This window comes from Physeter macrocephalus, chromosome 19 (assembly GCF_002837175.3).
Source record: "Physeter macrocephalus isolate SW-GA chromosome 19, ASM283717v5, whole genome shotgun sequence".
Taxonomy (NCBI): domain Eukaryota; kingdom Metazoa; phylum Chordata; class Mammalia; order Artiodactyla; family Physeteridae; genus Physeter; species Physeter macrocephalus.
In genome coordinates, this window is record NC_041232.1 from 44271689 (window position 1) to 44285519 (window position 13831).

General features: G+C 36.9%; 1 protein-coding gene across 1 annotated transcript in view; it reads left to right on the plus strand.

The window, feature by feature from the left end:
- Positions 1 to 5661, plus strand: part of DSG1 (desmoglein 1) — a 39883-nt gene extending 34222 nt beyond the window's left edge. Inside the window, exon 15 of the mRNA XM_007130547.4 lies at positions 929 to 5661. Within this exon, the coding sequence (XP_007130609.1) occupies positions 929 to 1969 (1041 nt within the window). The 3' untranslated portion in view covers positions 1970 to 5661. The remainder of the gene's footprint in view (positions 1 to 928) is intronic.
- The last annotated feature ends 8170 nt before the right edge of the window (positions 5662 to 13831 follow it).

A 13831-nucleotide genomic window follows, 5' to 3' on the forward strand; every position in this document is an offset into this window, starting at 1 on the left:
GATGCTGTCCCTGACCACTCTGTCTGAAAGAGCAACCCTATCCCTCTCTATTCCTTTACTCTGCACCTCCTAACAAATACATTTATGTGTTGTCTGGCTCATCCTACTGAAATGTAAGCCCTGTGAGAGAGGGACTTTATCTGGTTTTGTTGATTACTTTATTGCCAACTTCCTAAGGGAGTGTCTGTCAAACAGTAAGGACTCAAAAACTATTTTTGAATTGAAATGGCACAGTGAGTTGGTTTGCTAATGAAGGTATTTCTGCTTAACCTGAAAGTTTGCAATCCAATATTACAAACAAAAGAGATGAAATAAAAGTACACATGTCTGTGAGCTTTCACTTTGAATTGGAGGAGATTCTATTTTTAAGAACTGTCTTTGGTCACCTTCAATTCTGAATCCAAAAGTGGCATAGACCCAGAGTCAAATTTTCCTGTTATTTTGCTTAAAAAGCCACACTGAAATAAATCTTCATGGAACCACCATATTCACTTCATCTGAAGGAAGAAAAGCACAATTCTGAATGAACCCAAATCAACTATGAGCTAACTAATTTAAACAAATCCAAAAAAATACACAATTTTGGTATACTTTTAAGTTCAATGTTTTTAAGTATACCTCCTTCTAACTTGGTTGCAAAATCATTCATGTGATTCTTTTTGTGCTTTTGTGTCCCAAGTGCACTAAGATGAAGATGTCCATCTAAATAAATATCAAAATGTATTATCCAAATTACAGTTAAAATAATTCCTAACCAAATTCTTTCAAGTAATTAAATAATAACTTCTAAAGAGTCTCTAGAAGAGGTTAGAATTTTGTTTTATATATTTTTTTGGGTAAAGCTCTGGAAAAAAAATGATGATAGAGAACTCTATTACTGTTAAAAATGTATTCATCATTTCATTTTCTCTTTCTTCTACAAATTCAGAAAGCATATGCTTATGCAGATGAAGACGAAGCACGCCCATCCAATGACTGTTTGCTCATATATGATATTGAAGGTGTAGGCTCCCCTGCAGGCTCTGTGGGTTGTTGTAGCTTCATTGGAGAAGACTTGGATGACAGCTATTTGGATACACTGGGGACTAAATTTAAGAAGTTGGCAGACATCAGCCTGGGAAAAGAGGTTGAACCCTATCCAGACCCTGATCCCTCTTGGCCACCTGACAGCACTGAACTGATCTGCCCTCTGCAGGGAACAGAGCCCATTGGTAGCGGACACTCACACATCTCCCCACATTTCGGCACCACCACCATCATTTCTGAGAGTAACTACCCCTCGGAACCTGGGGTACAGCATCCTATTCCTGATCCTCTGGGCTATGGTAATGTCACTTTAACTGAGTCTTACACCACCTTGGGCACTCTGAAGCCTTCTGTCCACGTTCACGATAACCGACATGCATCAAACGTGGTGGTGACAGAGAGGGTGGTCGGCCCAATCTCTGGTGCCAATCTGCATGGGATGTTAGAGATGCCTGACTTGAGAGATGGGTCAAATGTTATAGTGACAGAAAGGGTAATAACACCCGGTTCAAGCCTGCCCTCCACTTTGACCATCCCTGATCCTAGAGAGTCTTCAAATGTAGTAGTGACAGAAAGAGTAATCCAGCCAACTTCCGGCCTAGTGGGCAATCTGAGTGTGCACCCTGATTTATCAAACACCCACAATGTGATGGTGACAGAGAAGGTAGTTTCAGGCTCCGGCATATCTGGCATTAGTGGCCCAGCTGGGCTAGGTGGAGGCAGTGGCATAGGCAGCAGTGGCCTGGTGGGCAATGGTGGTGGCATTGGGCTGAACAGCCTGGGAGGGGGCGGGGGCCTGAGTAGCAGCATCGGGGGCACATCCACCATTGGCCACTTGAGGGGCTCCTCTGAGCATCACTTTAGCGATACCCTAGGATCTGCCTCCACTATCACAGCCCGAAGTCGAATCACAAAGTACAGTACAGGACAATACACCAAGTAGCCAGGACCCCAGCACGCTTTTTCTCAGTAATTGTGATTTAGGTTTAATTCCCACCACCCAAAAACTAACAATGTGATTTATGACACACAATCAGGTGCTAAGAAAATTGTGGTACAAGGTGAGACACCTCAGTGAGAAAAATAGATGGAAATAGTGCTGTTGGGCAAGAGCTCTCCTGAGCATTTGTAAACTTTTTTCTTCTAGTCATACTAACAGAATCATGACCGTGAACTAAAACTTGAGACGGGGTCTTCTTGGTGCCTGGATGGCCTGTAGGGTCTTCTTGGCTTTTGTGTGGCCTGTAGTGTATCTCCAGCACATGGAATAAATAAAACTTGGTCATGTAAAAGCACTGGCCTTAAGATGGCAATTGGCATCGTTCTCCTTGCTCTGTTTTGAATTGCCATGTAGCTCAGGCAATATTTAAATAAAATTAAACATGCAATATGCGCTCAAGTATGTGGGAAGAATTTGAAATATGCCCCAAATGCCTTGTCAATTTCGCAGATAATACAAATAAAAATCCAATCACATATTTAGACCAGGGTTAACCATTAAGGAAAAAAAAATGTCTACTCAGCCAAGTCCACAAGCCACCAAGCACTCCCACCTTAATGACTGCACTAGATGAAATAAACTTCAAATTAGGAAATGTTTCCTGGGAGGGAAATTCCATAAGAGGGTGGCAACATAGTGAGATTGATTGGGAGTGAACTGGCATCGTCTGAGTCTAGATCTTGAGATGGGGCTTCAGCTATAATTCCTATGGAGTCAAGGACTTCTCTGATTCTAGTTTGTGTCTAGCGGTAGATGCAATATTGACGTATATTGCATACTGGTGAAGTTGCAGTATATCACACGCATTTCTCCCTTTACCACTGTGACTCTGACTTAATAAAGGAAAATCTGCCAAGTATACTTCTCAGGCTGAAGCAAGTAACACCTGACATGGTAAATTACCTTCCAAAGAAGTAGACGGGAATCGCATTGTATTTTCAGATTGTGTTTTTAGTAAGTGTTATTCATTTATATCCAGCTCTTTATTACACATCTCCTAAGATAAAATAATTGACTTAGACTGAGCTGTGAAAAAAAGCCTGCAGTATAGTTACGCTTTGGGGAAATTTTTTAAGGGAATCTAAAAAAATGTTTTTAGCACATGTAAAATATTTAATGGGGGAAGTTAGAATTGTTCAGTAAATAATACCGTACTATTAGTTTTAATTGAGTTTAGTACTTTTTAAAATAACCCTCTGTTGCTATTTTGAAGAGATCAGCTAGGAACTTTTAACAGAGTTTATGACATTGTGTTAATGGGAATGAAATTGTACTAGACAATCCAATTTCCTTACTCTATCCCACCTCCTAACCAAATTTTCTCACTAGCCTAAATTTTACATTCCTGATTTGATTTGTCAATAAGCTCTTGGATTATATATGCTCCAATTTATAGATAGTTTCTAAATTATATAGTATACTTTTCTAACTTCAAAATTTAATAATGTCCTATTTATAATGAGTCATTTCTGTGAATTTGCTACATAGTGTTACCTGGTTAAAATCTCTAAATAGAATCAAAGCATTCTTAGAGGTAAATTTACTATTGTATGGTAGAGGAATTTTTTTCTCTTTTCTAAATTCAATGTTAATATTTGCTCACTAATGTGAAACTGGATATGGCAAAAATATTTTAAGGATTAGTCCCCCCAGTTACTCAAATTTCCCAGAGTGTTACAAGATCAAAGAATAGTTATTGGACTTCCGACACTTGTCGAAAGGGGATGGCGAGTGAATTATTTTACCCAGAGCTATTTCACTCTGTGTTATAGCAGATGATGTCAATATTTTCAAAGCCACAATACACATCTTATTTTAACTCTGTAGACTATGTAAAATTTTGATAGTCTGTAGCATGCCAAAATGCAGAGGTGTAAATAGAATCATTCACAAGGAGTCTTTCTTTTATTTCTTTCTCCCATTTGGAGGTTCCATTATTAATGGGTAGTCTTTCCAGAAATAAAGTCAAAAGCTACTTATTGAAATATACTTGAGTATGCCTGGGTCCAGGAGTTTGAAGAAATAAAAATAATTATTAATTAATTGTTAGTATTTGTCACTTTGATATGACATATCATCAGAAGTGTTTTCTTAAAACTCCTGATATATTCCAGAAATGTTTTTTAGATTGTCTGACAAATGCCAGAGCAACCATCTTTAATAACTATTGTTATTAAGATCCATTAGTTACATAAAACCATGGGAGATACAAGAAAAAAAATGGCAGTATTAGTCATCAATCTTTCTAGGAAGATACTTGCAAATCAGACTCTTTTTTTCATGTTTACACATTGATGTTCTAACTCTTTATCCCTAAATTTTAAAATTACCTTTTTAAGACAGCAACCATTCTAACAGTCATTTAAAGGCATGTAATTTTTTTTAATGAACAGCCTTTAGAAAGAATTTAATCCTTCTCTTTAGATGCTTTACTCTAACTCACATACTTTACGTCATTCCATACACGTAAAGATATGAAAATTATTTTACAAGTGAATAGTTGTAATTCAAACCCATAATGCAAGCTAAGTCTCAGATCAACTTGCTCCTAACAAAAGAGAAGGAAAAAAGAGTGATTTAATTGTTATGTATATATAGTTTGAAAACAAAGCGTTTAATATTTATAAAACATCTCACTTTCCAAAGAGGTAGTCCTTAGAGGCAAAAATTAGTGTATTATAAATACTTTATTATTCACTGAATTCCAAATACATCTGCTAAAGATTATTAGCCTCTCTGTATGTTGCCTGATGTAAATGTATCTGCTCCGAAAAATTTACGGAAAAAGTATCTATTTCAGGTTATTTCCAGGGCTTCATCTGGACATCTGTTCTACATTTGTATATAAAGTTTTTAGCCTCATAATGTTCATTCAATGTATAATGTTCTGACAGAATTTTAATTATATAGCTTCAAAAATTACATATACACTCTGATTGGATGTTTCTAGTTATAGACACAATTCATTTCTGAATTTATACCAACATTTGAAAGTCAGCCAGTGTATAACACATATGACAGTTTTTGACTTTAGCAGGAGTTTAAAGGTGTTATAATCTTAGCTAAAATGGCTCTGACTTTTTCAGAAAGACATTTGAAGCCCAAAACAAACTTTTGAAAGTATTGCCACGTTTCCCCATGCCTATTTAATCAATTCCAACCTTTGAGGAGACTTCTGGTGTTTGTAAGACCTATTTCACATTGCACTACAATACACCAGTCCATGTAGATTATTAGTATCCATGAAACAGAATCTGTCTTCCAGTTCCAGATTATTCAATTCATGTTAGGACAAAAGCAAAAATGGATCAACCTGTTCTCCATCAAATAATTTTAAAACAATGAATAATCTATTGTTTAGGTGTCTATATGCCTCCATTTAGTTATATTTGAATTACTAAACACTGTCATCAAGCTGTACTTAGTCTAACCTATTTTTCTTTCGCTATTTTACGAGTATTTTTAGACTTTAATATTCATCTTGGGTGATGTTTACAACAAGGTGCTTTCCTTCAAGTTTCAGTATAAAAACTCTTGGATTATTTGGGTGCTAGTTCCTTGCTTGGTCATCTGTTGGCTATTTTAAGTTGGTCTGTAATTTCTGACGAGTTATGTTTACAGCAATAAAATGCTTAATATGCTTTCATTATCTTTTCTGAATTGCAAGGTGGGGATGGGTCTTAGAATATAAGGAATAATTAGAGATTATCAAATCTAGTTATTATTTTCAGTCCATAGAAATCATTATTTTATTTTCACACTGTTAAGGTTTTTCATTTTCTGTTTCCTAAATCATTTTTCTCATGTTTGCTGGGGAGCCTGCTCTCCAGAGTGCTGCTTAGTAATGTCAGAACACAGCCTTAAGCAGCCTCATGCAAATAAGTAAATGATCAATAACGTGCATTTTAAGCTTTTAGTTGATACTTTTAGCATCTTTATGCTTTCATATTTTTCTCTTTCATATTCTAATTTTTTTGTTTACACCAGCATTTTATTTCTTTTAAATGGCTTTTCTTCGTATTTAACTTTAAAATCAAACACTTTCCTCTTTAATGGGGTGCATCTCCTTTTTGCTCTCCAATGCTACCTTCAGAACATTATCATCTTCGTCGTGCACAAAACCTTCCCCTTTTCAGACACATGTGATCTGCTTATATCTCCCTCCCACTCTTCTCCTTGTGCCATTTCCTGACCTCTTAATAATGTCCCCACTTTTACTAAAGATTCTGTATTCTGGCTCACAGTCTTCTGTGGCTTCTCCAGCTCCATGGATGAGGCACTCAGCATCCCATAGTCTCAGCTCTTACACCTCCATTCCCCCAGCCACCGCAGTCACTTGCTTCTTTGTCATAACCCAGCATGGCAGGACCTTGGATGCCTCAGTTTCACTTCCTCCTATCCTTCCAGCTCACTTGCTTATGAATTCCGATTGTTGCAATTCCTCCACTTCATCAAAGCTTCCATTCTTTAGACTCCCACCGCTTTCTCAGTATCTGTCAGCTTCACTTCCCTCCTTGTCTAATCAAACTTCGTGAGTCCAACTACTGTCACCTCTTGGAGCATACCTTCTACCTCCTTGCCCTGCGCCCCCTTTCATATCCCAAATCTTTTACCCCTGCATTTCTGTCTGCACACAAACAGCTAAACAAATGATTCAAGTGAGTTGACTTTTTTCATTTTAAATACTCGATTTCAGATCTCAGGTTAACATCAAATGCTTCCCTAATCCTAGCTGATTCTGTGAGAGACTTCTCATCTCATTACACCAGATTACTATTCCATACTGTCTCTGTCCTCAACCCTCCCACATCTCCTCTTCCCTCCTTGTTCTCAGTTGATGACCTAATCCTATTGTTCACTGAGAAAATAAAAGTCATCAATCTTGAATCCACTCATCTTCTTCTGCCAAACCTGCACAGCCACCCATTACACGCATATTATCCCCCCACCATATTGCAATGGAGTTAGTGTCCTACTCATATAAAAAGACAATTCCGCATTTAAGCTCAAGGACTTCGCTCCTTCCTTAACACTCTCTTTCCTATTCTCTCTCTCTCTCTCTCACTCTCTCCCCGACCCCAGAACATTTCCATCAGCACCCTTCCCTGTGGCTACTGTCTCATTTTTTCTTTGTTTATTTCACCAAATTTCCTAAGACTCATGTACACATGCTTTCCTTTCTTTACCATGTCCCTGAGACTACAACATTCACCCATCAGCCCATTAGAATGGCCCTTGTCAAATTTGTCTAAGACCTATACAACACCAGATACAAGGCCTACTTTCCTGTTCTGGCCTTTCTTATTTGTTGTAAAGAATCTGAAAACAGTAACTGTTCTCTCTTCCCTTGAAACATTCTTCTTTCGTGGCTTTTATAACACCATCCTCTAGGGATATTGATTATATTTCATTGGCTACTCTCTCTCTTATTATTTTTTGTTTATTCCCCAACTACCCAATCTTTAAATGGTAATGTTCCCCTAAAGTTTGTCCCAAGACCTCTCCTGTTAACACTCTACATTACCTCTATGATAACTCATCCAAGCCCCTTTTTAACTGTTCGGGATTAAAGCTTATAATTTATCCTCTAATATCCCTCATCCCAGTAAATATGACTACATTGACCCGGTGCTCAACCCAGAATCTAAGTAGTCCTTTGACTTTTATCCTTTCCCTCACTCCTCACATTTAATCCATTAGTAAGCCCTGTTGATTTTATAACCAGAATATATCTCAAGCCATCAAATAGTTTCCATCCCCATCTGCCACCCTACCAGAACTGCCTCTTAAGTAGTCTCTCTACGTCCACACTGGACTCATTTCAACAATTTTCTACAGATGAGCCTATGTGGCCTTCTAAAATATAAGTTAGATTAAGTCAATCCCCTATTTTAAGAATTTCAATGGATTTTCATTGCATGCCTTAGAACAGCCTACAGGGACCTGCCTGATCTGGCATAAAGGATGGTGGTGGGAAGACGATGGTGGCTTGGACTATAATAGTCATAATAGAGAACGTGAGAGGAAATGGATTGAGGAAATACTTTGGCCTTTGCAACTGGTATTCACTCTGCATGGAACATTTCCCTCCTCATTTTCATATGGTTGCATCCTTTCATCATTTAGGTAGCAATTTAAGTATCATTTCCTCATAAACTCTTTCCTTGTCCAAATTGTTCATTCATTGATTCATTCATTGATTCATTCCACAGACGGTTATTAAATGCCTAATAGTTTTGCCAAGCAGTGATGAAATGGTAGTGAACAAAGCTCCTCATGGAGTTTATGTTCAAGATGGGGCGGGGGTTCTGACAATGAACAAGTAAGTGTATAGTATGTTAGATGGCAATAAATGGTCAAGAGAAAAAGCAGGGCAACTTAGGCTAGGGAGTGCAGGATGGGAGGGATACTCTTTTATATAAGGTAATTGAGGCAGAGTTAGTTGTAAGGCAATATTTGAGCAGACACCTGAAGAACATTCAGGAACAAGCCATGTGGCTATCTGGGTACAGGGCACTTCAGGCAGAGGGGACTACAAAACTGCAAAAATTCTGAGGTAGGCATGTGCTTGGGGTATTCAAGGAAGAAGAAGGAGACCTACATGTGGCAGTGAAAGAAGGAAAGCAATAAGAAATGAAGTCCGAGAAGTAACAAGGGATGAGATGGAGTTCGACCTTGCAAGTCATTGTAAGAATTCTGACATTCTCAGTGAAATGGAGAGCCACTGGAAAGCTTGGGCAGAGGAGTGCTCTGCTCAGAATTGTATTTTTAAAAGATCACCGGTTGCTAGCTCTCTTATGAGAGAGTCCTATTACCTAGTTTGACCATACATTTTGGTAGCAAAACAGGTGACAAAAATAAACCAAAAGCCCTAGATAGTTTAATAGCAACATGCAAAAAGAAATTGGAAAAAGGGCACTGAGCAATAGATTAAATTAAAATCTTACTATAGGGACTTCCCTGGCGGTCCAGTGGTTAAGACTTCACCTTCTACCAACAGGACGGAATCCTCCACTTTCAGGAAAATAGACCATCAGCAGATTTGGATTCCTGTCCACAGACAAAGGACAAAAGCCTTAAAGCAGCAATACATTAGGACAATACCACACCAGCTACATAACAGTGAACAAACATGCTTTCTAAATCCAGGGGTAAGCAGGGAGCTCATCCCCAGATGTGAGATGCCCTTTGCATCTCTGGGTAGACACTTCAACTTTCAGCCATAAAACTGCAAAGAGAGGGACTTCCCTGGCGGTCCAGTGGTTAAGACTTCACCTTCCAATGCAGGGGGCGTGGGTTCGATCCCTGGTCGGGGGAACTAAGATCCCACAAGCCACACGCTGTGGCCAAAAAATAAAACATAAAAGATCTCATTCTTTTTATAATATATAAAAATCTCACTTGAAAGAACTCAAGCATAATAAATACAAATGGAGAATATTAAATTGACTTTAAAAAGTTTGAAACAGATGCCAGTTTCTGGGCATGTACTTGTTGATTGTGTTCAAATAAGACAAACTCGAGCTGACTCTGGGAGACTTACTTTTCCTAATTTTACAAACAAAGCTTAATTATGCCAAACTTGGGATATCCCGGTCTGCTCTGTGCCTGTGTGGTCCCAGCCATCCTCCTTGTATAAAACCTAGGGAGGAAAGCCCCTGCCTCAAGAACTTTCCCACAATTGCTCAAAATATCAGGCTCCAATTCTTATCAAAGTTCATATCTGGTTGGACCCAGAATGTAACTGGTCACATTTTTCAAAGGAAAATACTTTGCTGCATTCAAATTAATAGATATCTCTTTCAAAATGTATGCCAGTTTCTGCTTGATAAATTACTGACCCAGGCTTCTCAGTTGGTTTTGATCACATGTTCAGTTGGATTCACGCAGAAATAGACCCTGAGACAGGATGTGAGCGCAATCTGGGGGGAAGGGATGGAGGTGAAGAAACCACTGGTAGTAAATGGGGAGATGAAAGAGGGAAGGGGAAGCAGCCATTAAAAGCCAGTGATCACCAAGGACAACTGAAGCTCAGCCCTCCTGGGAAGGGAAAACCCTTCCTAGGAGCTGGTATGGTACTTGCATCATAGAGCTAAATCGTCCCAGAAATGAAGGTGATGCTGTATTCAGACAACGGCTACCATCATTTAGTAATTAAGGACCGCCCCGGGCGCAGAATTCCCTGTGCTTGCTGCACAGGTGGATAAAGTGGCTATGGCGCCAACGAAATGAAGAAACACAGGAGCTGGCAGTTAGAAATCGGGCATGTGGACACTGAAGTGATAAGGGCAAAATATGGAGACGGTACCGAAAGGATTTGTTACAACCACTGGTATGCTCTACAGAGCATTCTCTGATGAAATATGTGACATGGAACCTCAGAATTTTCTGATTTGACAGGCCTTTCTTGAACATTCCACTGTAAATAAGAATGGATCGATAGATTGGATAATGAAACCCAATGGTATAAAATAAGAACGTCTTCAGGTTCCCCTTGACATTAATTTGTACCTTTATGATATTATATCACTTCTGTTAATTAGATGCTTCTCCCTGTGAAGTGTTTAGACATATAATAATTCTCCTATAACACATGACTTAGCTTTACTGTTACACATTTAAGAGTGACCTTGATAGATAATTGGATTTGATGTCTATTTACTGCCAAAAAACAAGGGCTATGAGTCAGTCATCATTTTTTGTATACATAGCCCAAACACTTTAATAGCTTATTTCTAACGACAACAATACAGTTCACTCTGTTTCTAAGACATATTATTGCAAAAATTGAAAAAGGTACCTCAAAAATTCTATTGTCATGATTTGAATATGGAAGCAATTAAATAAAAAATTTTGAATTAATGTATGATGCAGAGAGGTCAACATAGTGACAAGCAGAAACTGAAAAAATATTTGCTGGATACATGAATAAATGCAATCCATTCATGCCTCAGTTCTTCTAAAATCCATTCTTGCCTTGGGTTCTATGTGAGAACTGAGACCCTAGATTACATCATAGAGCTTCTCAAATTCCCGCCATTCCCAATAGAACTTCTCTTTCGAAGTTATTGTTTGGCATAATGATGCCTCTTTAAAATGAGGGACAATATAATTTAATTTTCTTAGATTGTAACATGTATCTTTACCAAATGTCTTAAAAAAGACTAGGTATATAAAAATTTAGACCTTACTAGTATGTAGTTAGAATTAAACGGTTGACTAAAGAAGAATAGTTTATTTCCAAATATAACTAAATATTTGAAAAATGAGTCCAAAAATATTGGAATGGGAATGTAGCCTTCTTCAAATGACAACGGTCATGGTAGCAACAGAAAAGTGCTTCCAGGACCCTATGAGATAAACAAATCATAACAACTATCACCTGATAGATGAAATCAAATATATGTAAGTTCAGACCTTTACACATGCTGTTCTCTGGGAGAGTAATTAAAGATATTCCTTCTCACAGGGGAAGAATATTTTACTAGACAGCCCTGCAGCTTAGATGAAGGGCATGTCAAAATATCTATCCATCTTTGCTCTCTATTCATGATCAATAAGCAATTTGGGGGTTGGTACCTTGCTAGCTAGGGCAAGTAGAGGGCATCTGGAGAGAAAATATTAACTTTACAGTTATCCCACCATGGAAAAATCCCCCCCACTGCAAACTCATAAATTAATATTTACTTTATAAATCATCTATAAACATGATTATTGAGCATCAGTCACCAGGAAAACTTATCTGTTTTCAATATAAAGACAAAAATAAATGTGAGCCTAGAAAACGCAGATGTAAACAATGCAATGGGGAACTCAGGGCAAGTTAAGTAATTAATAGGTCCCATTTGGGTGACTAACTGGCTGGACTTCTCTTTGCAACATTCATCACTAACAACCCGAAAGCTTTCCTTCTAAAACATTCTTATTTGCAAAGTAAGGATAATAAGCCATATTTTTTAAGATATATAATGTATTTTAAAAATTATTAAAACCAAAATGAGGATTAAAAATCAATTAAATAGAATAAGATTTTAAACACAGATGCAAAATTGTCAGAAATCAATTTATTATAAACTAGAGTAGCAAACAATAAGAAAATCATATTTAATGACTAACAGTAAAAGCTGAATACTAGTATATAGAAAAAATAACTTATATCTACACCTAATGCCAGAGGTTTTAATAAATGGCAAGTCTGTTAAAGATATATACACTCTATAATTTATGAAAGAAAGAATACTACTCAAAGAGAATGCACAGTGTGCTAGTTTTTTCTATTAAAATGTATCTAATTTAATGTCCCAAAATCTTCCAGGGAAGAAAACAGATAAGGAATTTGCTATTTACAGAGATAAATTAACTCACTCATGGAAACAAACCCAGTTAGTGAAATTCCTGGAATTTGAACCATATCTAAATCTTTATCCATTTCAATATGCCACACTGGCATAGCACATTGATCTTAACTCTAAATAGATAATTCTACATGCTTGACAAACAAGATGTTCTAATTAGAGATAAGACACCTTAAATAAATAAAATAAAAAGATATTTTAACTTCTATACAATGAAAACTAACAAATGTGATAAAAATGAAGACAATGAAGATTTCCAATTAATGATAGTTGAGTCAAGATATTTTTACTCTACTCAACTTTATGAAATAAAATAACAATAAATAAAATAATAGTTGAACATAACAATCCACCTTCAAAAAGCAAACACACATGCACACGCAATGTCTGCTAAGTACACTGAAATGTGGACCAAAACTAGGAAGTTCTAGAGGTAGTTAATATTCCTGCAGATCTCCTGTGGAGTGCAGATTTCTCTAAAAGTAAATGACAGTCTTTCAAGATTCAGTGATGTAGGCAAGTTATAGAATTGTCAGAGAACATTCTTATAGGAAACCCGTTCCATATCACTGGTCAGTAGGTGAGTCAAAGCTGAAAGACAGACTCCTTAAAGATGCCATCTTTACTTCCTGACCCCATAGACATGAGGAAGGAAGAAAGAGAATACTATAGCACATTCAAGGTAACCCAGGGACCAATCCAACTAAACTTCATGAGTAAAAACCAGCAGAAACAACAGAATGCAGAAAAGCACCTTAAAACACTTCATATATTGAAATCATCAGGCATGTACTAGCAAATAAAAATCCAATAAAATTCATATACCTAGTATACTATACTAGATCAAAACAAAAGAGAATGCACAAATTTAAAATATCAAGAATTCTTTAAAATAGGACTTAACTATAGATTCCACAGATATTAGGAAAATAATAATAGACTATTATAAACAACACGTTGCCAATCAATTAGAAGATTTAAATAAAATGGAGAAATTCATAGTAAAAAGTACAATTTACTCAAACTGTCTTAAGAACCAAACACTCAAGGAGGAAATAATTTCAATCTAATACAACTCTTTTAGATAAGAGAATAAAACATCACAATCCTCAACTCATTTAAGAAGGCTAGCATAACTTTGACCAAAAAATTCAACAAGACTAGCGTAAGACAGGAAAACTATATGCCAATTTCACTCATGAACATAGGTGGAAAATTCCTAAACAGAATATTCACAAACTGAATCTAGTACTATATAAAAATGATGATGACCAAATCTGGGTTTATAACTGAAAACACAAGGCTGAGTTAACATTAGAAAATTCAATCCATGTAATACACCACAGAAACAAATTAAGTGAGAAAAATTATATAATCTTCCCAATATATAGGACATGTTTAGTAAAACATATGCTTGTAGTAAATTATGAGTAGAGGAGACTTTCTTAAC